A 21,967-nucleotide genomic window follows, 5' to 3' on the forward strand; every position below is an offset into this window, starting at 1 on the left:
TTGCAACTTTGGACTGTCGGAATGCAGTACAGGTCAAAATAGGTGATGTTTAATGTGTTTCTGCATTATGTAACAGAAACACATTAAACTTTTTAGAGTAATCGCTTGAGCTAACCCGTTAATGAAGCAGGCCCAGGAAATCAACCTAAGTCGTGTCTCTGCAGTACCAATATAAGCACAACCACCTGCTGGAGAAGGGGAAACACATCGGAGTCAGGAGCGTCACAGAGGACCCCCACCTGCTGCACTGCCTGCAGGCCGGCCGGCTGGCCAGCGACCAGGAGTACCGCCGGGATGCGCTGTCCGCCAGCGGCCGGTACCACCTGACCCCGGATATGATCCACCTGGTGGCGGCTAAAAACGCGCAGGCGCTGGCCAGCGATCAGGACTACAGGACAAAGCTGCACGAATACACGGTGCTTCCTGATGACATGAAGGTGAAATGGGCCAAAAAGGCTTACAACCTGCAGAGTGAGGTGAGGAATAAAGACTAGGGAACTAAAGGAAGATGATGCAACACTGACACACGACTTGATTTACGTGTGTTTTACTGTTTCATGCATAGAAACAATACAAATCCGACCTGAGTTTTATGAAAGGAGTGGCCTGGGACGGAGTGGGAACGCCGCAGCTGGAGGCGGCTAAGAAGGCAGGAGAACTCATAAGTGACGTGAGTATTTGGAAAAAACATATACTAGAAAATAATCTCACTCTAATAATAATTAATTTTAGTTTATTTCTAGCTTGTAAGACAAGCAATTAAAAACAAAATGTACACACAGAACAAACAACGAAGCTAAATAATGCAATAAAAGTAACTTAAAACAAAAAGAAATTTATATAAAGTCGAATAATAGACGCATCTTAAGTCTGGATTTTAATACTATGAAGAGTAGAAAATAATAATTATACTCATTTGTATTGTGTTTCAATTGAGATTTTCACCAATATTTTCATGTAAAGTCATAATAAAATCATTTTAAATACTTAAGGAAACATTTAATTGTTTGTATATTCTTGCTTCAGTCACATAATATTTAGTTTATTTATAAAAATAAACAGAACCAAAAGAAGCAGCTTTCAGTTTCTGAGAACAAACTTCCAGAAAACTGCAAAACAGCCAAAACACTGATGAGTTCCTATAAATCAAACCTGTTTAAAACTGCATTTGATTAATAATAACTTGAACATTGATCAATATATTTGATGTGTATTTGCTTGACTATTTTGACAAAATCAAATTTTTATTGCTCGTTTCATAATTTGATCTGAAATTCGCTGTACAATTAAACTTCACTTATTTATGTAGCAATTTCCACTAAAAACGTTTCACAATAAAGCAACAAAAAAAAGGGAGGTCAAAAATCAAACATTATTCAAATCACTAAGATGGAGGAGGAAAGAAAAATAACAAATCAAACGAAATAAAACCTTGTGATGTGATTTTATTTTTCCTCCTGCAGAAGAAATATCGCCAGCTGCCGGACAGAATCAAGTTTACATCAGTGGCCGACTCTCCTGACATCGTCCACGCTAAGACCAGCTACCAGCAGTGCAGCGAGGTAGAAAGAAGAAAATTCACGCATTAAATATATATTTTAATGGTTCCTTTAGCTGCTTATGTCTCTCATTGTGTATTGCAGAGACTGTACAAGTCTGGAAAGAACGACGAGATGCATAAATACACTTTACACCCAGACGATCCCGACTTCATCAGAGCGAAGATCAATGCTCAGCAGATTAGCGATGTAAGACACTCTTAGTGAAGTAAATATATGCAGATAATTCCCCTTTATCATCCTATTATAAGATTCTTCTTCTTCTTTTTTCCACCGTAAAGAAAGTTTACAAGGCCTCTGGAGAGCAGGTGAAGACATCAGGCTATGACCTGAGGCTGGATGCGATCCCCTTCCAAACAGCCAAGGCCTCCAGAGACATCGCCAGCGATGTAGGTTTGGTCCGGAAGTTATGGACACGTTGCATGTAATTATTTACATCTGGAAATTTCCCTCATGCGCACAACGCCCGAGGGAAAAAGGACGATTCTTTTTACTTGCCATCCAAAGTCGCACTATTACAGTAGAACGACTCCCTTAACTAAATGGAACCTGGGGTTGTTATTATTAATTTAGCGCTGTGTGCCACAGTAAAGCGAAAGATAACTCCGAAAACAACTCAAAAGAACCATTTCCTTGCTATTTGTGTCGGCTGCGCTACAAAAAGACCCGTTGCCATAGCAACTGACAACAACGCCACTGTATGTTTCAGGATTTAATACTCAAACATTTTCTAAACAAAGAACAGAACACTCAGTCCGATACAGTTTTATGTTTTTATAATTGATTATTGATTTATTTTTGCGATTATTAATAAGTGATCACCGTGGCAGATTAGCTACCGCTGCTATTAGCTAAGCTAACACAGCTGTGGTTGATTAGCTAATGTACACACCTGCCCTGCTGACGATCTGTTAGAGAGTTGGTGTGTAGGTCGCCTTTTTAAAAAAATTTTAACTGATTTGAAACACACCAAATTCCACAGCACATCTACATGTTAAGGTTGTCAAAGTCAAGCTAGCATAGCTGACCTACTTCCCTCGCTCTCACTATTTTTTTAAATTAAAACCTTTTACTGACCTTGTTATCTAGTAGTTGTAGTGTTCACAGTTAGTAGCAATGCACTGCGTCTGTTTTTCTTTTATGTATCACACATACATATAAGATTTAGTGCATTATGTTGATAAAAAACATAAACTCGTGGTAGCTAAAACCAGTGGTAGTCATCGTCAGCAGGCAGTTTTTCATGCAGTGTGTCTACTAAATGTAGAGTCATCTGATCAAAAATTACTTGTGCGTTCCTTGTTATACAGTAGAATATCTTGATGTCTAATTTAAATTTAATTAACTTTTGCTCACAGTTCCATTACAAGGAGTCCCACCTGAAGCAGAAGGGCCAGCAGGTGGGGCTGCGCTGCGTGGAGGACGACCCAAAGATGGTCCACTCCCTGGCTGCCAGCAAGCTTCAGAGCAACCTGGAGTACAAGCGTCAGTCCAAGGAGGAGCGCGCCCGCTACAACATCCGGGTGGACCAGCCCGAGTTCCTGCTGGCTAAGAAGAGTCAGGCCCAGGCCAGCGACGTCACCTACCGCCGCAAACTCCACGACTACACCTGCGACCCCGAGCAGCTCACCGTCAAGCACGCCAAGCAGGCCTACAAGCTGCAGAGCGATGTAAGACGCCTCAGTTTTAAAACTACTCAGTTTGAAACTGGATCTAAAAGTTTCATAACAAAGACTGCTCTGGATCGAACCTTGGTACTGGGTACTTTCCTGAAACTTACTGGGTACTTTCCTGAAGCTTACTGGGTACTTTCCTGAAACTTACTGGGTACTTTCCTGAAGCTTACTGGGTACTTTCCTGAAGCTTACTGGGTACTTTCCTGAAGCTTACTGGGTACTTTCCTGAAACCTACTGGGTACTTTCCTGAAGCTTACTGGATACTTTCCTGAAGCTTACTGGATACTTTCCTGAAGCTTACTGGGTACTTTCCTGAAACTTACTGGGGACTTTCCTGAAGCTTACTGGGTACTTTCCTGAAACTTACTGGATACTTTCCTGAAGCTTACTGGATACTTTCCTGAAGCTTACTGGGTACTTTCCTGAAACTTACTGGGGACTTTCCTGAAGCTTACTGGATACTTTCCTGAAGCTTACTGGGGACTTTCCTGAAGCTTACTGGATACTTTCCTGAAGCTTACTGGGGACTTTCCTGAAGCTTACTGGGTACTTTCCTGAAACTTACTGGGGACTTTCCTGAAACTTACTGGGGACTTTCCTGAAGCTTACTGGATACTTTCCTGAAGCTTACTGGGTACTTTCCTGAAACTTACTGGGGACTTTCCTGAAGCTTACTGGGTACTTTCCTGAAACTTACTGGGTACTTTCCTGAAGCTTACTGGGTACTTTCCTGAAGCTTACTGGGTACTTTCCTGAAACTTACTGGGTACTTTCCTGAAGCTTACTGGGTACTTTCCTGAAACTTACTGGGTACTTTCCTGAAGCTTACTGGGTACTTTCCTGAAGCTTACTGGGTACTTTCCTGAAACTTACTGGGTACTTTCCTGAAGCTTACTGGGTACTTTCCTGAAACTTACTGGGGACTTTCCTGAAGCTTACTGGGTACTTTCCTGAAACTTACTGGATACTTTCCTGAAGCTTACTGGATACTTTCCTGAAGCTTACTGGGTACTTTCCTGAAACTTACTGGGGACTTTCCTGAAGCTTACTGGATACTTTCCTGAAGCTTACTGGGGACTTTCCTGAAGCTTACTGGATACTTTCCTGAAGCTTACTGGGGACTTTCCTGAAGCTTACTGGGTACTTTCCTGAAACCTACTGGGGACTTTCCTGAAACTTACTGGGGACTTTCCTGAAGCTTACTGGATACTTTCCTGAAGCTTACTGGGTACTTTCCTGAAACTTACTGGGGACTTTCCTGAAGCTTACTGGGTACTTTCCTGAAACTTACTGGGTACTTTCCTGAAGCTTACTGGGTACTTTCCTGAAGCTTACTGGGTACTTTCCTGAAACTTACTGGGTACTTTCCTGAAGCTTACTGGGTACTTTCCTGAAACTTACTGGGTACTTTCCTGAAGCTTACTGGGTACTTTCCTGAAGCTTACTGGGTACTTTCCTGAAACTTACTGGGTACTTTCCTGAAGCTTACTGGGTACTTTCCTGAAACTTACTGGGTACTTTCCTGAAGCTTACTGGGTACTTTCCTGAAGCTTACTGGGTACTTTCCTGAAACTTACTGGGTACTTTCCTGAAGCTTACTGGGTACTTTCCTGAAACTTACTGGGTACTTTCCTGAAACTTACTGGGTACTTTCCTGAAACTGCCTGAGTACTTTCCTAAACATACTGGATTATTTTCATGACTTACAAGGTACTTTCTTCAAATTGACCGTGTGATATTCCAGTTTTTCTTTTCCAGTAAATTTGTAAAAATTCTACATTTCTATTTTTTTCTGTCCAGCTGGGATGCTTAATGTACATTCATAAGAAATAATTTAAACTTTTTTGATTTTAGCAAATGGTTGCAATGAAACAGAGTGAAAAGTTTGAAGGGGTGTAAATAATTTCCATTATATACAGACATTGGTAGGTGTCTATTAAAGATTATGTTTTTTTCATTTTGTTTTTCACCAGGTGAATTACAAGTCTGACCTGAATTGGATCAGAGGAGTAGGTTGGACCCCTCCTGGCTCCCATAAGGCCGAGCTCGCCCGCCGGGCTGCAGAACTGGGCCTAGCTGAGGGGGTTACCACTGATGAGGCGATTGCAAAGTACCAGCATATGATGATGGTGAGAAACGCTGCTAAAGATAAAAGCAAAAGACAATAAATGCTTCATTTAACCTTCTCTCCGTTTCCACCTTTCAGTTGCACCACCAGCAGCAGGTGGAGCAACAGCAGCAACAGCAAGAGACCGCAGAGCAGCTGGAGACGAGCGAGGAGATCCAGAAAGGCATCAACATGGACGCCATGGAGGTCCTTCACGTCAAGAGGAAGAAGACGGTCCAGAAAAAGTCTTCCACCGTCACGACTTCATTCAGATCCATGGAGAAGAAATCCTCCTCGTCTTCCTCAGCAGCTGCCATCCAGAGCACGGTGAAAACAAACGTCTCCAGTAAAGCTCTAGAAAATGCATAGATTTTATTTTAAGTGTTTATAAGATTAATAATGTGGGATTATTTTTAAAAAGAAGATTAAGTATGTTGAAGCAGGGCTGTTTTTATGTTTGCTAAAGGGTTAAAGTATGTGTTGAACAGAAGGCATTTAGAGTTAAGGATGTGGAGTTAAAGTTTGTGTTTTAGTTAAGATGGAAAAGAAATAATATTGTATGTTTAGTGAGCAACAAATGCTGCACAAAAACCTTGATAGAAGCTTAAGTTTGATCATGTAAGAGAAGAACAAACCTGAAATAAATGTCACATTTCTGTCTGGCAGGTTCAGCTTTGTGAGTTTGTAACGATGTTTTCTGTAACTCAAAGCTGGGCTGAGAGTAAACGCTTGCTTTTATTGATGACCGCAATAAAGGTTTTTCATCGCAAACGGAGCAACGTTTTCTTTTTAACTCGGTGCAGATTTAAACAACCAACACAAATTAATTTAGCAATCCAGCAAATGCATTTATGCACCACCTCAAATAAGTAACTAGAAAGCAGGGAATGACAGATGGGAAAAGGGACAAATGGAAAGAAGAAGAAATCAAGGACAAGAAAATTTTAGACAAGTTGGAAGAGAAATTGGCTAAAAAAAGGACAAAAATGGAAGAGTGGAGGGGGACAAGGACAGGAAATACTTTGCAAGATTTGTGTTTTTGCAGTGCACTGAAATCAAATTTAATACTTTTCCAAAGTGTGCATGAACTCTGGGTATTGAACACAGAATCTAATTTTATTAGATAAAATTTAATAAAAATCACTGAATAATAACCAGATCTGGTTATTTGTGATGTTTGGGTTCAACAAAAATCAATTTTCCCAATATCTACCCAACAATGTTAGTTTAAGTCAAGACACAAGCTTGTTCATCTGAGCAGTATTTTACTCAAACATTTTACTTTGGGCACCAAACCATAAGTCTCTATATACAGCTTTATTTGGCCCAAAATATACACGTTAATCAGACCGCGACATTCCTTACAGGAAGATGCAGCTGAGTTCAAAACCACAGTTTGCAAACTCTTCAGTTTTACAGGGTTTTTTTTAACGCCACACAAAACTCCAAGCTGTTGATTGTTCTGCAGAAACCCCAAACATGAGGTCAAAAAAAGGTCATCATTTTATGTTTCTGCACTGTAACAGAGGCGCCAAAATAACCCAAAACGTTCCCATTTCAGTCCTTCGATGTTTTACGTCAACATCGACTGTCCTCGGCGTCAGAGAATGTGGAAATTCAGAAGCTTTTATCTGGAAACCGAAGGTCACACTGGAAAAAAACTAAATCTTACCAAGTATTCTTGGTTAGTTTCTACTGCAAATATCTTGAAATAAGAAAAAACAAGCTTTTTAGGAAGATATAAAGGCTTGTTTTATGTAAATAATTCCTTACTAGTTCCATTGGCAGATTATTTCACTCATAAAACATTTTTCACAGAATTTTATTTATCTGCCAATGGAACAAATACATTTTCATTAATATTAAGGAATTATTTACTTTAAAAACAAGCCTCTATATCTTGCTTAGTTAGTTTCTCTTATTTCAAGTGAACTAAGATATTTGAGCTAGAATCTAAACCAAAATTACTTGGTAAAATTTTGTGTTTTTGCAGGACAAAGTGTACCTTCTAGTTCGTAAAAAAACATCTTTAAAAAAAAAAGTATATAAATACAGGTGAATAAAAATGTCAGGAGTGTGAGTTTGCAGCACTAGTCCTCCACATCAAACCCCATGAAAACAGTCTCAGAATAAATTACAGCAAAATGCTCGTTTTGTTCCGTTTTCGTCCGGGAAGTTCTCAAGGTCGAAGTGTCCTTGGCGAGGGAAGATGGCGTTCATGTGTACTCGGACTTGCGGATGTAGTTGGAAGGCACGTATCCTCGTCTTCCTCCGTCGGCTTCCCCCAGCCACCATTCGCCGTTTCCGTTCAGGTCCTGGAACTCCAGGATGCGCAGCCGCTCGTTAGCGGAGATGCTCATCTCGTTAGCGCAGCGGGCGTTGAAGGAGTACAGCGCGTAGTAAATCTGAAAAAACAAAAAGAAAAAAAAAGGTCATTTTACATCAACTATCGGCAGATTTATTAACGTTAGAAATTCCTGAGGAGTAATTTCTTCCTAAAGTATTTTTTAAATAGTTTTTGTCACATTACAAACATAAATTTAAAATTTTTTAAATTAGGATTTTATGAAATTGACTGTACTAAAGTAGCATTTATGAGATATTAATTTTATCTGAAAACATCAGAGATGAATAACAAATCTGAAATACTAACTGTAAAGGAAAGGAGTTGGAGACCTTTCATGTATTATAATGGCCTAGTCAAAGTTAAGATTTAAAGAATCAGGTGAGATTTGCAGACACAGAACCTCTCCATCCAGTCTGAGTCTAAGCTGTTCCAGATGATGGCTGGGCGACAAATCGATTAACAAACGATTAGCAAAGATTTACATTTTGGAAAACTTAATATAATTAAATTTTTTACACAAATGAACCTTTTGGGTTTCCGTAGTTCAGCGTGATGTCAGAGCACACAGGGCGGCCATCTTGTTTCACAACTGTTCTTTTACAGTTTCTGTTTATTTGGACTTTGAGTTCAGGTCAACTTACGACAAAAGATACGCGTCAGGCTACGTTTTTTTCATTTTTATAAATAAAGTCATTTTAACAAGAACACAGTGGCAGTAATAGAAGAATAACAAAAAAAAAGAATAAAGTCATAATATTTGGGGAATAAAGTAGTAAATTTATGAGGACTCCAAAAAAAACAAGCTTTTCCTCATTTTTTTTGTAAAATCATTTTTATCCTACTAATATGACTATATTTTTGTAATTAAACAAAAAGTCTTATAGTTTAGTCTTAATGCTCCTCATTGGACTCACAGATGGGATGATTGAAATAAAAGCCACTTTTTAAAAATATTTTCTGTCATTTATAATTTCCGTATATTTTGTATTTTTAAGCCATATGTCACCCAGCTTCAGTTTTAGAGGAATCTGTGAAAATGTTCAGACATGTAAAGCTGCCTGAAACTAAAGGGTTTGAAAACAAAATGTGAGACAAGCTTTTCAGATTTGGTAATAAATAAAATAAATTCAAATTCATACTTTGTATTAAAATATGTTGAAAGTTTTACCAAACAACTGAAGAAGAGATGTGAGTAATTTTACAAAACTCATAATATGGAGAGAAATCCAGATAAATTCCAGTACCTGATGACCGTCAAGTTCACTTTCTGGTTCTGGTTCTGGTTCTGGTTCCGGCTCGGCGTACTCGTCCAGGCTGTAAGCGGACTTCCTGGTTCCGTCCCCGTCCCTCCACTGATGTGAGCTGTAGCTCCTGTCTGCGTGTCCGTGTCGTTTGGACCTGCTGCTGTTCATCTGAGAGGACGACGAGTCCGTCTCCGAGTAATCCGACGTGTCTCTGTTCCTGCTCTCGTATGAGTCTCTCTGTGAGCCCGAGTGCCGGTGCGCCGGCTCCGAGTCTCTGTGAGTGCCGCCGCTCCTGTGCGATTGGTCGGCGTAGTCTCTGCGGCTCGATTGACTTCGGGACGAGGAGCTCTGGGTGACGGCGTCGGGGTTGGAGGTCGCCTGGCCGCGGCGGGACGAGGCGGAGTCCAGCGACGGCTGCGGCGACGGGTGGCTCTGTGGCGCCGCGGAGTAGCTGACGGTGGCGCCGTCTTGGTTGAAGGTTAAAGTGCTGTTGCTGTTCTGGCGGGAGAAAACGGGGGAGGAGCCGCCGTAGCCGGACTCGTTGGACGACTGACTCTCAATGGAAACGTCCGAGTGGCTTCGGCGCGGGTTGTACGGTTTGAGGAAGGAGCTGTAGACGAAACCCTGGGTGACTGCGAAACAAAAATAAAAATAAAAACGGAATGAGCTTAAAGGTGAACAGCTTAGGACAGGTATCCATATAATAACATTTCAGCAACAGGACATTTATGATCTGGATGTGGCCCAAAATGAAAAAGCAGAAGAACCAACCAGAAGGCAGCAAATGGTTTCTGAATGTTAAGTCAACAATAAAACACTTGTCTTTTCCAGCAGCCATTGTGAAGTGTATAAAATAAAACAATAAAATAAAAAAGCAAGTAAAACTAGCAGACTAAACGGCTGGAACTCAGCTCGCGTTGCTAGGTTACGGGCTGGGTTCCGTTTGGGTTGCCAGGTTACAGGCTGGGTTCCGTTTGAGTTGCTAAGTAACGGCTCAGTTAACATTCAAGAGGTTTTTAAAACATTAAATTATTGCCCAAAGACCGAAAACTGGTTGTTTTTTAAGCACTTGGGTTGTTTTTTTAGGAGTTGAGATCCTAATGGAAATATAAAAACATTCAAAATGTGAAATTTGTATAAAAGTTCCCCTCATTTTGAGTTGCTTATATAATAATCTACCTCCGTTGTCAATCATCCAGCGGTTGTTGCTGCCCATCGGGTCCTGCTGCTTTATCACACCAACCAGGTCTCCCTCCTGAATCGAGATGTCCAGATCCTGAGCGGCGTTGAAGTTCCTCTCCGCCTGGTAAAGTTTCTCAGGAGCGTAGCCAGCCAGGAGAGCCGAGCGATGCTCGTCCGTCTGGACGGCGTAGTTGGGCTGGAAAACATTTAACGTTAGCGGTCACAGTACTTATGCGTTATTTATTAAGAACAAGACAAGTAAACTCACAGGTCCTTGAGATTGTTTCTTGGTGCTTTGCTTCTCCAGCGTCTTCTTCTCAAATGGCCTCTTCATGGTTCCGGCCGGCTGCGGCAGGTTCTCCGGGCAGAAGCTGAAGCTCTGCAGCAGTTTCAGGACCCGGTGGTACTCCTCCTGAAACTGCGTGATAAGGTTTCCCTCTGCGCCGACTTTATTAGAAAACTGATGGGGAAAAAAAGAAAAAGTATAACAGAGTCAGTTTTATAATGAACGAAGCATTAAGGAATCAAAATCTGACTTTTTGCTTCATGATTTTGAGGAAAAATCTGAGTTTTTAAGATTTAACTAAAGTTCATTAAACTTCCAGAACATAAAAATGTATTTGAACTGTTGTTTTATAAGAAGAAGAAAAAAAACCAATGTTTGCTCACCAATTGTTTTCCATTTTGTTGGCCAAATGTTTACCATTCTTGACTTGAGGTCAGGGGCCAAACAAAAATCATTTCCAGAGCCACAGATGGCCCCTAGTCTCCTTTGGACACACTATTTTATAGTGTCCGTCCTTCTAACAAGAAATTTCCCCATAACTGAAATAATCTGTCAGTGGAACTGAAACCTTTTCATCAATTTTAAGGAATTACTGACTTAAAACAAGCTGAAAAGTTACTTGTGAATTAGTTTTGTCTTATTTCAAGTGTACTAAAATATTTGCACTAAAAACGAACAAAAATACTTGGTAATATTGACCAGCCTAACCAGTAGAACCAGTGCCCGACCTGCAACAGCGGCCTCAGCTCTCCCAGCGTCAGCTTCATGAAGTCCTTCTGCGCCTGCGCGAAGGCGCCCACGCAGTCTTTGAAGAGCTCCTCCGCCACGCCGTTGAACTTCCGCAGCTCGTCCAGAAGCTGCGCGTTCAGCGCCTCGTAGTTGTTTCGTGCCACCTGCAGCTCGTCGCGCACGCGGCGGTCCTTCAGCCGATCCGCGCGCTCCTTGCAGTTGTCGTAGTCCAGCAGCTTGTCGAAGCGTTTCTGGATGAGTTTGTGCGGCCCGGCGAACATGACGAGGAGCTGGGAGAGAGGCTTGATGACCAGCGCCTCGGCGCGCTCCTTCTGCTCAGGACGAAACATGGATTTGGTCACAAAAAAACAACAACACGAGTCTGACTCGAAGGCTACGTTCACACTGCAGCCGGAAGTGACACAAATCCGTTTTGGGTTTTTTTTTTGTTGCCTTAATGCGACTAAGGCTACTTGGATATCCGATCTTTTCAAATGTGACCAGAGTCTGAACATACAGGCGTATTCATCCGACTTGAACGTCATTGATACTCGACAAACGTCACTATTCTGCGTCCTGATACGCGCAAACGGGAAGAAAAACAACAACTATGGCGGACTATAACGAGGATTAAGTTGTTAAAGTTCTGGCTCCGGTCGGATAACAACTTTAACATCATAAGCTATGCTCCACCGTTAGCATCCATGTTTACTTCCGCAAACACTGAGCGCTAAGTTTTGTTGTTATTGTTTTTGGCGGTTGGCAAAATACGTTACGTTAGCATTACCGCCACCAACCGGTAAGGAGGTTGGACCACATGACAAAAAAAATGTTTTATAAAAATCAAAAAATCCCTGATAACCTCTTCCTGAACCTTCCCGCAATAGATGAACTAAGCACTTCTTATTTATGGCAATTGGCAAAACATCTTCTTCCTGCAACTTGCATCCATTAGTTTTGCACTACTGCCATCTCTTGGATTTTATTATTTATCTTTCAAATTCCCCTAATGACATCAGTATTTAAAAAAAAAACAAAAAAACATTTCCTTTCCTTTATTACTATTTAACTGAGCAACCACATCCTCAAATTTCAATTCCCTATTAAAACCTATTTCTATAGTCAGTAATCTTTTATTCACATATTTCCTACAGCTAATAAAACCATGTTGCATCGTTTCTTTAGTATTACACCAGTTACGCAAACCAGTAAGAAATTTCCCCATCTTAAAAAGAGTGCCTTTCAAAAAACTCTTACCAGTTCTTATTCTACTTATAGTTATCTTCTCCATCCTATTTATTCCTCTAAATCTTAGAACATCAACTGTATTTTGTATCTTATATACCGCATTTTCCGCACTGGATTACAAGGTGCACTGCGTTTTTTTTGGATAAAATTAAAGGCTTTTAAGTGCGCCTTATAGTCCGGAAATACGGTGTCTTCCACTCATTTCATTATTCCACCTTGTACTCCATAACTTCTTACTTTCTTTCCAAACTACACTTTGGCCTTCAGATTTAGATAACTTTAACACTGAGCACGCTCTCTATGTGTGACGTTACGGCGCCCTCTACTGCGCATGTGGGACACTTTCAGGTCGTTTGCAGTTCACACTGGAGATCACATACAGGTCGCTTATATTTTGGACATAAAATTTCACAAAAAAAATCATTTTAAAAATGGGATTCGGATCACTTCAGGCTGCAGTGTGAACGTAGCCTTGGTGAGGCTAAAAGGTCGTTACTCACAAACTGGGTGAACTGCTTGTCGCTGATGCAGCGGTGAGCTCTCTGGAAACGCTCCGGATCCAGAACGCTGCGCTCTGTGTAGATGTCAATGAAGCTGATGGCAGCCAGGACATTCACAGATGCCGATTCCTACACGAAAATTTATCCAGACGTCACACTCACGGCAAAACGTAAACATAAACAGACTCATGGGGGTTTTCCTCGTACCCTGATGTGCTGCAGGTACATGGAAACGTCTCTGATGAAAGACTTGATGAGCCTCTCCTGCAGCCTGAACTTCTTCTCTGCATCATCAAACTCTTCATTTTTAACCTAGAGAATTAAAAAATAAGCGTTATTTAGGCCTTAGGAACACTTGAGTCAGAGCAGAACCAGAAACGAACCTGAAGAGAGATTCCTGTGAGGTGCTTGATGTGGCTGCTGACGCGGTTCGACTTCTTAATGATGGAGTGAACGCTCAGCTTGGCGATCTTGTCTATGAAGGATTCCTCGTCTCCTTTTCTGTACTTCACCACTGTGGACAGCAGAGGGGGAACTTAAGAGCGGAAGGTCATGGAGCCAAATCAGATGAAGTTATTTAAGTTCCCTTTGGGATCAATAAAGTGTTTTTTAATTTTAATAATCTATGGTGTCTTACAAAAACAGTCATAATCTCTCATGCTACAGAGACAAACTTTAATCTGTTTTATTTGTCCCAGATCAATTCAAATTAATTCGTTATGTCAAAGGAAGACGATACAAAGCCTTGCTTTCTTTTTTGAACACACTAACCAAATGGTAAGACATGGCAGTGGCAGCATTATGCTGTGGGATGCTCTTCTTCTGCAGAATTGGGAAGCTGGTGAGAGTTAAATGGGAAGGTGGACGGAGCTAAATATACAGACAAAGCAAAAACTAAATGGTTTAGATCAGGTGTGTCCAAAATGTGGTCAGAGGGCCTAATGTGGCACCTGGAATGTTTATTTGCGGCCCTAGATAGTAACGTTTTTTTTTAAATAAAGTATCTTGAGATGACATTTGTAGTGATTTGGTGCTCTATAAATAAACTGAACTGAAAACTGAATTAATATTTTTGAATAAGGTTTTCAGACAATACAAAGTATTACTACACTTTTTTTCTTTTAGAATAATTTCATAGTAAATTTAATAGCAACTTTTATTCAAAAAAGCAAACTTTGGTGCATCTATTCATTAAATTTAATTAAATACATAAAACATTTTAAAAGCTGCTGCTGACAAAAATCAACCCCAAAAATTAGGGAACGGTTTACATTTTTCCTCTAACTGTGGAAACATGCGAGGCCTTTTTTATGTGTTGGATCTACAAAATATTTTTCTAGAACAAAAGTCTAATTATTGAAGTTCAAAAGTCTGACTACATTCTTTCTACTTTATAAAATGAATATGACCAAATAAAACGAAGTTAATCGTGTTTACCCAGATCCTTCCTGCGCTTGTACTCGTTGATGTTGACGTTGATCTGCTTGATGGCCTGCACAGCCTGGGTCAGCTGGTCCCGGTCCGGGTGATTCTCCGGCGTGGCGCCCTGCAGCTCCGACAGCAGCAGCGGGTAACGCATCACCCGCTGCACCGGCTTGATCAAGAACGAGCCCAGGTTGATGTAATTAGTTTTACCCCTGCAAAGGAGCCAGAAAACATTTATTATTTATGAAGCAAATAAAATATGTAAAACTCAAAGGTTTCAAAAGTCACAAGGATCACACAGAGTCATCATGAGATCAGTGATGGAGGAATATATGGAGCTATCATATGGACGATCCAATGATAAGCGCTTCATCACAGGCATGTTTCTGATGATGACCAAAGCTCTGATTGAGAGGCATTGATGGAAAGCAGAAGAAACTGATTTGCTTTAATGAAACCTACAGGACCAAGTTTTTACTTAAAAAGCTAAAGGAGTTTATGACGGCGCATTAGGGCCACTGCAGATAGGAAGGAAAAAGAGGATTAAATTTCTGCCAAAAGCTCAAATGTTGAGATTAGTCTCAGACTTTTCCAAGTGGGTTTTTTTTTCTAGAACATTTCTGAGTTTGAAAAGTCAAAATATGCTAGAAGAAAAGTTAGAAATTTTGATATTAATTTCAGAAATGTTTTGGAAAAAAAACGTAGAAAATTCTGAGTTTGAAAAGCTGAAATTTGCTAGAAAAAAAAAACCTCAGAAATTTTGAGATTAATCTCAGAACTTGGAAATTTCTGAATCTGAGTCAAAGAAATTTGAATTTTCAAACTTCGAACTTCCAGTCCAAAACATTTCTGAGATTAATCTCAAAATTTCTGAGATTTTTCTAGCAGATATTTAGATTTTTGGAGCCAAGAAATATGCCTGCATTTAATACAAAATTTCCGATTTTTCCAACAAGACTTGGAATTTTCAGTCCAAAATTTTTTCTTGCCTTTTCTACAAAATGTCTGAATTTTTTGGCAGAAATTTAAGTCTTTTTTTTCCTATGTACAATGGCCCTAATACGACATTGTAGCAATTAAATCAACATACTTTGTTTTTTGTTTAACAAATTTCTAAATACGTATGTCTTCATAACTGACATACAGTTCCTATTTTAGTCCTGTAGGTGGCATTGTTTCCCAGAATCAATCTCATGCTGCCCGTTTAAAACAGGAGAACAGGAGTTGGGACGTATTAAATGCCAACAGAACCACAGGAAACACATGCAGACACAAAGAAGCAAGTCTCCATTCAGCACAGCTGTTTCTAAAGGTTCATTTTCACTTTGAGCACAAACACAGAGGCCATTTTCAAAGGAGGGTTAGTGAGCAGCAGTCAGGATGGCTCCCAGACTGAAAATCATGCCGACATTCATTAAGTAGACTTACTGCTTGCGGTATATCGCCCTGTAGAAAGGAAAGAAGTAGAAAGATAACATAAAAAACTGTGTTTAAAGTGTAAGTATGATGCTTGGATTTTCACAAGTCTTTATGTTGACAAATGTGACAAAAGCATTTCTCAAACAAGAGATTAAGACTAAATCTGAGAGATTAGGAGTTACAGATTTCTCATTTAAAGTTGGACAGAAGCCCAAAGAAGCAGTAAAAACATTGGGTGTGGGTAACATGACCTTTTCTAATCTTATAAAAACATTCAAAAAGTATTGTTCGTATGAAGCAGATAACTAAAAGTTACAAAATGATTGTAAAAGCGTCAACTTTGGCCTAGATGAGCACGATACGAACGACAGTCATTATTTTCCTTTTGTTTACGGAGCCGTAGCCTCTTTGTTCCAGCAGCTTTTCCTGTTCGCAGATCGAGTGTTTGTCTTCAAACGCGACAATAAATCACTGAAAACCAGAAGTCTGCTGAAGAAACTGAGTCACAGACGGTGAAACCGGACGGGAGGAACGAGGCCAGCTGCATTCCTGGGCTGCTCCAAATGACTGACACCAGAACAACTAACCCCTCCGACTGAGCCTGAGCACTCTGACGTCTTCAAATGAACCAAATATTAACCGGAACTGGACTGTTCTTCTGCTACGATAAACTGTCAGAACCTTTGGGTTTTCTAGGTGGACTTAGGAGAAGAAAAAGTAGAAAAATATTAGACTTTAATCCTTTAAATGTTTTTTCCTCATCTATAAGATCTATTTTCTGAACTTAAAGTAGTTCAGCATTAATAAAATCAACATAAACAGAGCAGTAAGGTGTTTTATCACGCGGTCTCCGGGTAGAGTTTGATACATTCAGGGTATTCCTTGTTAGCATAAAACAGCTATTAAACCTAAGTAGGTTTAAATGGAGAAACTGACCAACTATTCATCTTTTATGTTTGCTTCTGGTTTTTCAGCTGACAAATGTTAGATGTGGAAGATGTCATCCTCAAATTAAAAGTAGTACCCTTTTATTAGTGAGCAGATAGAAATATGAGGTTTTACTGCACAGAATAATCCACATATAGACTACGAATGCTCAGTGATAAAGACATTAAGCTTCGCTGTTTAGCTAAAACAATGAAGGAACTTTACCTCCACATATTTGAGGAAACACACATTTCAAAGAAAAAAAAAGTTTAAAAAAGTTAGTTTGAATGAACACTAACATGGAAACTATATTGTTTCATTTTGAGTTTCTGCAAAATATCCGCAATATGCAGCACCAATGTGAGGTAAATAAACACTTCATGAAGCTACTATCATGTTACCTAAAACATGGAAAGCTTTACCATTTGTTTCTAAAGACATAGCTTACTCAACATCTCTTTTCGCAATTTACCATCTATTAAAAATGTTTTGTCAGAGTAAACCCAAGAAAAACATGCTCCCTGCAACACCAGGAGTGAAGTTTTTGTAATAACAAGATATTGACTGGAAAGCGCAACGTCTCCCCTTTCAGAAACAGTTGGAATTTTTCAGCTAGCGCAACGTGTCGCATAGTTACGGCACGGCAAAGCTGGCTTGTAAAGATGTAACGTCTGCGACACCTTTCTGCCGATAAGGGTTAAATGTAAATGCTTTGCATATCGGTAGCTGCAGCAGCCAATACAGTCTCTCTTTCATTGTAAAAACCACTTTTATAAGACTTGCAAATGGAAATAAGCTGTTCTTGCAAAAATTAGCAGTGTGAAATGCTCAAAGGAGGTTTAGGAAGGTGGATGATTCCTGGTGCCGATGATTTAAATCAAATGATTGGGATTGGATCAAGACTATAAACCCCACAGCAGCCACTAAACCAGGCGTTTGTGTGGGAGGCCACTCCTGCTTGTTTCTTTAGTACGAATGAAGTGCAAGTTTTTTCATAATTTCCATGCAAAAGCAAAAGGTGAAATAAAACATTTGATCTACGCTAAGACGCTGTGTCCACTCCATCACGCACCTCAGCCTCTCCAGGCACTCCAACACGTGACCCTGGATGTTTTCTTTTTTCTCGTAGCTCTCCAGCAGGGAGATGGCATCGTCGTGGTTTTGGCAGTACAGCTTGTACACTTCCTCCAGCTCAGCTTTGAAATCTAGAAACACGACTCCTGACAGGACAAGACAGGATGCAAAAATGTCATAAAATGTGCTTCGTTTAAACGAAAAGAAAAAATATAAGTGTACAAAGTGGTTTAAATGGGACTCAGAAACACTTTTCAAATGGCTCCTAAATCTTGTGAAGCCGGTTAAAAGCAGGAAATGTGTTGAGTTGTAATCAGAATTTAGAAAAGTCAAACTTTAGTAGCCCTTACCGACAGATTCTGATTCCTGTAGTCTATCTAAAAGCCGTTGAGAGAGGTCAATCACAGAGCTGATGTTCCCAAAGAGCCCCTCAAAGTCCACTTCCACCTGGTGAGAATATAGCAAGTAAGGTGATTTACTGGATGGTTTATATCATTGATGAATATAACAAAACATGCACATTATATCTACAGTAAAAATCTAAATATTAGAAAGATTAAACTTTTAGAAAATGGTCATGCAACTACGAATGAGCATGAGGGCCACACTAAGAAAATAAAAATAATAAAATTAGGAGAATAAAGTCAAAAAAGCACAACTTTATTCTGGTACTATGATTATTCCCGTAATATGACTTTATTCTCAAATTATCTTGATTTTCTTGACTTTAGATTCATCAACTTTTTACTTGAAGCATTATGACTATTCTCATAATTTAATGACTTTATTCTCATAATTTAATGACTTTATTCTCATAATACGTCTTTATTTTTGTATTATGTATACACTTTATTCTCATAACTTTATTCTCATAGTATTATGGCTGTTCTCATAATTTTAGAACTTTATTCTTGTGATTTTATGACTTTATTCTCGTAATTCTATTCTCATAAATTTATAATTTTACACTCATAATTTTATTACTTTATTCTTGTAATTTAATGACATTTTCTCATAATTTTATATCTTTATTTTCTTAATTTATGGACATTATTCTAATGGTATTTTATGACTATTCTCAACTAAGTTTTTTTGTATTTTTCATTTTTCTTAGCGTAGTCCTAATACTCCATCATACGTAACGTTATTATAGTTTTTAAATTTCCCATGCTGTTGGATTTTTACCTTCCTCTCCTGCAGCGGCACAATGATCTCATCGATGCACATTTGCAGGTCATTGACGTAGTCCTCCTCGGTCTGCAGCAGCTCTTCGATGACCTTTGACCTCTTCTCCAGCATCCTCTGCCCAGGGTCCTCGGGGTCCGTGCCGGCAGCGGGGGCTTCGTCAGAGACCGGGCCGGAGTCCACGGGTTTGGGCTGCGACGACAGCAGCGTCATCTCTGGAAAGTCAAGAATAAACCTCTTTAAAATTCACCTCTTGGCTGATATCTGAGATTAAAACGGAACAAAACAATCAGCTTGTTGCAGAAACAAAAGGAGAAATAGTTTCCCAGCCCACGTATCCACTCGTTTGTAACCAAACAACCCCGTACCCGCCCACCCGTTCCGCCCCAAACTCCTCGCCCCGTCCAGATAGCTGGTCGGCAGCAGCGCTCATCTGTGGGGAGGCCATGACTGAGGGGAAGGCCTGGATCACGCATCGCTGCCTTTCATGAACAGAGACAAAACCGAAGTGGACTCGGGTTCTTTGTGAGCGGCACAATGGACTGTGACAGCGACCGCAGACATGCGGGCTCTCAGGAACAGAGCAAACTTTAAAGTTTTTCAGTAAGCATGTGCCGCTCATGCATACTGATAACTGAGTCCAATCCATCTGGATGAGGTCAGATCTGGATCAGGGAGTTGCTTTCCCAACATAAAAACAGATTCTGGTGGGAGTAAAATGTAAAAAGAAAGATAAGAAAAGGAAGAAAGAAAAAAGAAAAGCCATAAAAAAGAAACTGCAAAGAGAGACATTCTGAGAAAATCCAAAACTCTGAATCACTGCAGCAGAAACAACAACGTACCAAAGAAATTTGTTGCCAATCTCACATTTGAAGAAGAAGCAACAAGTTCTCAGTGTTTGAGTGATTTGAGGAGGAAAGTCATAAATTAAAGTCCTGATAGAACCACTGTTCTCCATGAAGAACCTTCCTACTAAAATCCTTGAAGGAAGAAACTTCCAGAAACCAGAGACGCACCGATCCAAAATCAATATCCGTACCAGTATTTAAAAATATTCTGGTATCCGTGATGCCCAATCCATAAGGGCAGATCTACTCAGTCTAATTCTATGCCTTATTATTTATTTTACATTATATTTAGAATAACTAATTGCACTTTTTGTTGCGGTTTATTTTTTAAACCTGTTTTTCTGTATCGGATTGATATCGGCGGATTCTAAATATTTTAGGGTTTACATTAGTTTTTTTTTTTTTGAACATTGCATAGAATATATTACTTCTAATACAGTTTGGGTGGAATTTTTGCATTATTCAAAAGCTTTTACTCCTTTTCAACAGTTTTTCTGTTATAATAATCCCATTACGTACTTTACAGGATTATATTTTGTTCTGGTGCTTCTGCCTATTTCTTGTATTTCTGCAAGTCTTCAGCAGTTGACTTCAAACGTTTTGGCATTTGCAACAAAAGCATTCAGCATTCACACTTGCATTTTTGCAGGAAATGCACACTTTCTAGTATTTTAACATATTCCACTGCAAGTGTGCTCTTATTTTGTAATTCTGTATTTTGCACTAAAACTTCATTCATCTGCTTTGGGTCAAATAACTAATTTATAGCTATTTTATTATTTGTTGTAACTGCAATTGATTTTTTTTATCTATAATTTGTTGTTTATTCAATACAAAATGTAGATTTTGATATGTCTTACCTTCTGTTTATTCTAATATGGCAGAAATTGTTCCCTCTATTTTCTACCAGATGTTTAAATACTTGTTGTTCCAAACTAAATAACTAATACTTTTAAACATACAAAGCATTCATGATTAAACAATGTGAATAGTTTGAGACAAATTGTTTGTCTCAAACATTAAACACTCCCTTAACCACTTAGATGTCAATAGTTTATGATTAAAATAAATCGTTTACAAGTAAAAATGCTTCAGTTATTCTATAGATTGTATATTTGCAGAGAAAGTTACTGTTTTATCCAATTTTATTTGACCTTTTAATGTCCAATTTGCAAGATTTTAATGAAGATTTAGGTCAAGATCTTTATTAAACAAAGGCAATATATAAAAACCCAAGAGATTAGTAACCTGTGTCATCACGTTGCAGTTTATATCCAATCTGTAATCTGTAATCCCTACTTCAAAGTTGCACAAAACATTTAAACTTGTGCATTGAGAGATCTGTGTTTAACTGAGCAAACCTCAGTGTAGAGACATTAAATGGAGCATAGACCTGACCCAGACAGGACCCGGGTTCTGGGCACGGGACGTCCAGGTCGGTGCAGACTGAGCATGTGCAGTTATCTGTTGCCACGGCTGCAGGTGACGTCACTCATCTTCTTCGAACAGATGCTGTCAGAGACTAACGACGTTAACTCTGTTCCCCCTCGTCTCATCATCCCCAACAACAACGTCACTTCCCCTTTAAGAATCCAGGACTTGGCAGGTCACATGTGGCAAAAATTCAACCTTTTTCAACTAATTGTTGGAGGTTTTATCACACAAAGGCACAAATTATCATCAAAACAATGCAGGAGGTTTCTGATCCTCTCCCTGTTCCCGTGACTTGGCAGACGCTCAACTCAAATGAGCTTTTCTCATCGCTTCAACCCGATCGGCCAGCACTCCTGCATTTCCTCCGCCGGTCAGAAACTGGTTCACTAATTGGGTTTCTTTTTCTTTTCTGTTTTTCTTTTTAGAAGTCACCTTGCAACACAATGCGGGGGGAATGGAAAAACAATGGACTCGGAACATAATTGGAATCAATCGCCTCATTCCCACGTTTGATGTAGAACGAATCACACGCTCCGATTCACAGTCTTCTAAATATGCAACAGTTTCCATCAGAACCAACCTGGGAAGGCTCGCTCTGACCCAGTTTACCAGAATCTCTTTGTTTTATCTCAGTAAATATAAACCCACACACAGTGTACTGATTCAACAGCAGTCATAAACTATGTTTATATTCAATTTTTACAAATTTCCGAGGCAAATTCTGCACTTTCTAATTAATTTTTGTTTCTATTAGCAGTAAAAATAAATTGGTAAAT

The 21,967-nt window shown here is 39.5% G+C and overlaps 2 protein-coding genes across 4 annotated transcripts in view; one reads left to right on the plus strand and one right to left on the minus strand.

The window, feature by feature from the left end:
• nrap (nebulin related anchoring protein) overlaps positions 1 to 6,114 on the plus strand; it is a 37,325-nt gene extending 31,211 nt beyond the window's left edge. For both annotated transcript variants that reach the window (XM_023341254.1, XM_023341255.1), the window contains 8 exons: positions 165 to 476; positions 566 to 670; positions 1,464 to 1,562; positions 1,644 to 1,748; positions 1,841 to 1,948; positions 2,918 to 3,229; positions 5,210 to 5,365; positions 5,443 to 6,114. In XM_023341254.1, the coding sequence (XP_023197022.1) occupies positions 165 to 476; positions 566 to 670; positions 1,464 to 1,562; positions 1,644 to 1,748; positions 1,841 to 1,948; positions 2,918 to 3,229; positions 5,210 to 5,365; positions 5,443 to 5,712 (1,467 nt within the window). In that variant the 3' untranslated portion in view covers positions 5,713 to 6,114. The remainder of the gene's footprint in view (positions 1 to 164; positions 477 to 565; positions 671 to 1,463; positions 1,563 to 1,643; positions 1,749 to 1,840; positions 1,949 to 2,917; positions 3,230 to 5,209; positions 5,366 to 5,442) is intronic.
• Positions 6,115 to 7,259: 1,145 nt separating this feature from the next.
• The window catches only part of dnmbp (dynamin binding protein), a 71,835-nt gene continuing 57,127 nt past the window's right edge, over positions 7,260 to 21,967 (minus strand). For both annotated transcript variants that reach the window (XM_023340771.1, XM_023340772.1), the window contains 13 exons: positions 18,910 to 19,124; positions 18,075 to 18,171; positions 17,723 to 17,870; positions 15,733 to 15,750; positions 14,317 to 14,516; positions 13,263 to 13,393; positions 13,087 to 13,191; positions 12,880 to 13,008; positions 11,131 to 11,463; positions 10,385 to 10,576; positions 10,114 to 10,312; positions 8,935 to 9,566; positions 7,260 to 7,748 (listed from right to left, as the gene is read on the minus strand). In XM_023340771.1, coding sequence (XP_023196539.1) covers positions 7,560 to 7,748; positions 8,935 to 9,566; positions 10,114 to 10,312; positions 10,385 to 10,576; positions 11,131 to 11,463; positions 12,880 to 13,008; positions 13,087 to 13,191; positions 13,263 to 13,393; positions 14,317 to 14,516; positions 15,733 to 15,750; positions 17,723 to 17,870; positions 18,075 to 18,171; positions 18,910 to 19,124 — 2,588 coding nt within the window. In that variant the 3' untranslated portion in view covers positions 7,260 to 7,559. The remainder of the gene's footprint in view (positions 7,749 to 8,934; positions 9,567 to 10,113; positions 10,313 to 10,384; positions 10,577 to 11,130; positions 11,464 to 12,879; positions 13,009 to 13,086; positions 13,192 to 13,262; positions 13,394 to 14,316; positions 14,517 to 15,732; positions 15,751 to 17,722; positions 17,871 to 18,074; positions 18,172 to 18,909; positions 19,125 to 21,967) is intronic.

Source organism: Xiphophorus maculatus, chromosome 10 (assembly GCF_002775205.1).
Source record: "Xiphophorus maculatus strain JP 163 A chromosome 10, X_maculatus-5.0-male, whole genome shotgun sequence".
Classification (NCBI taxonomy): Eukaryota; Metazoa; Chordata; class Actinopteri; order Cyprinodontiformes; family Poeciliidae; genus Xiphophorus; species Xiphophorus maculatus.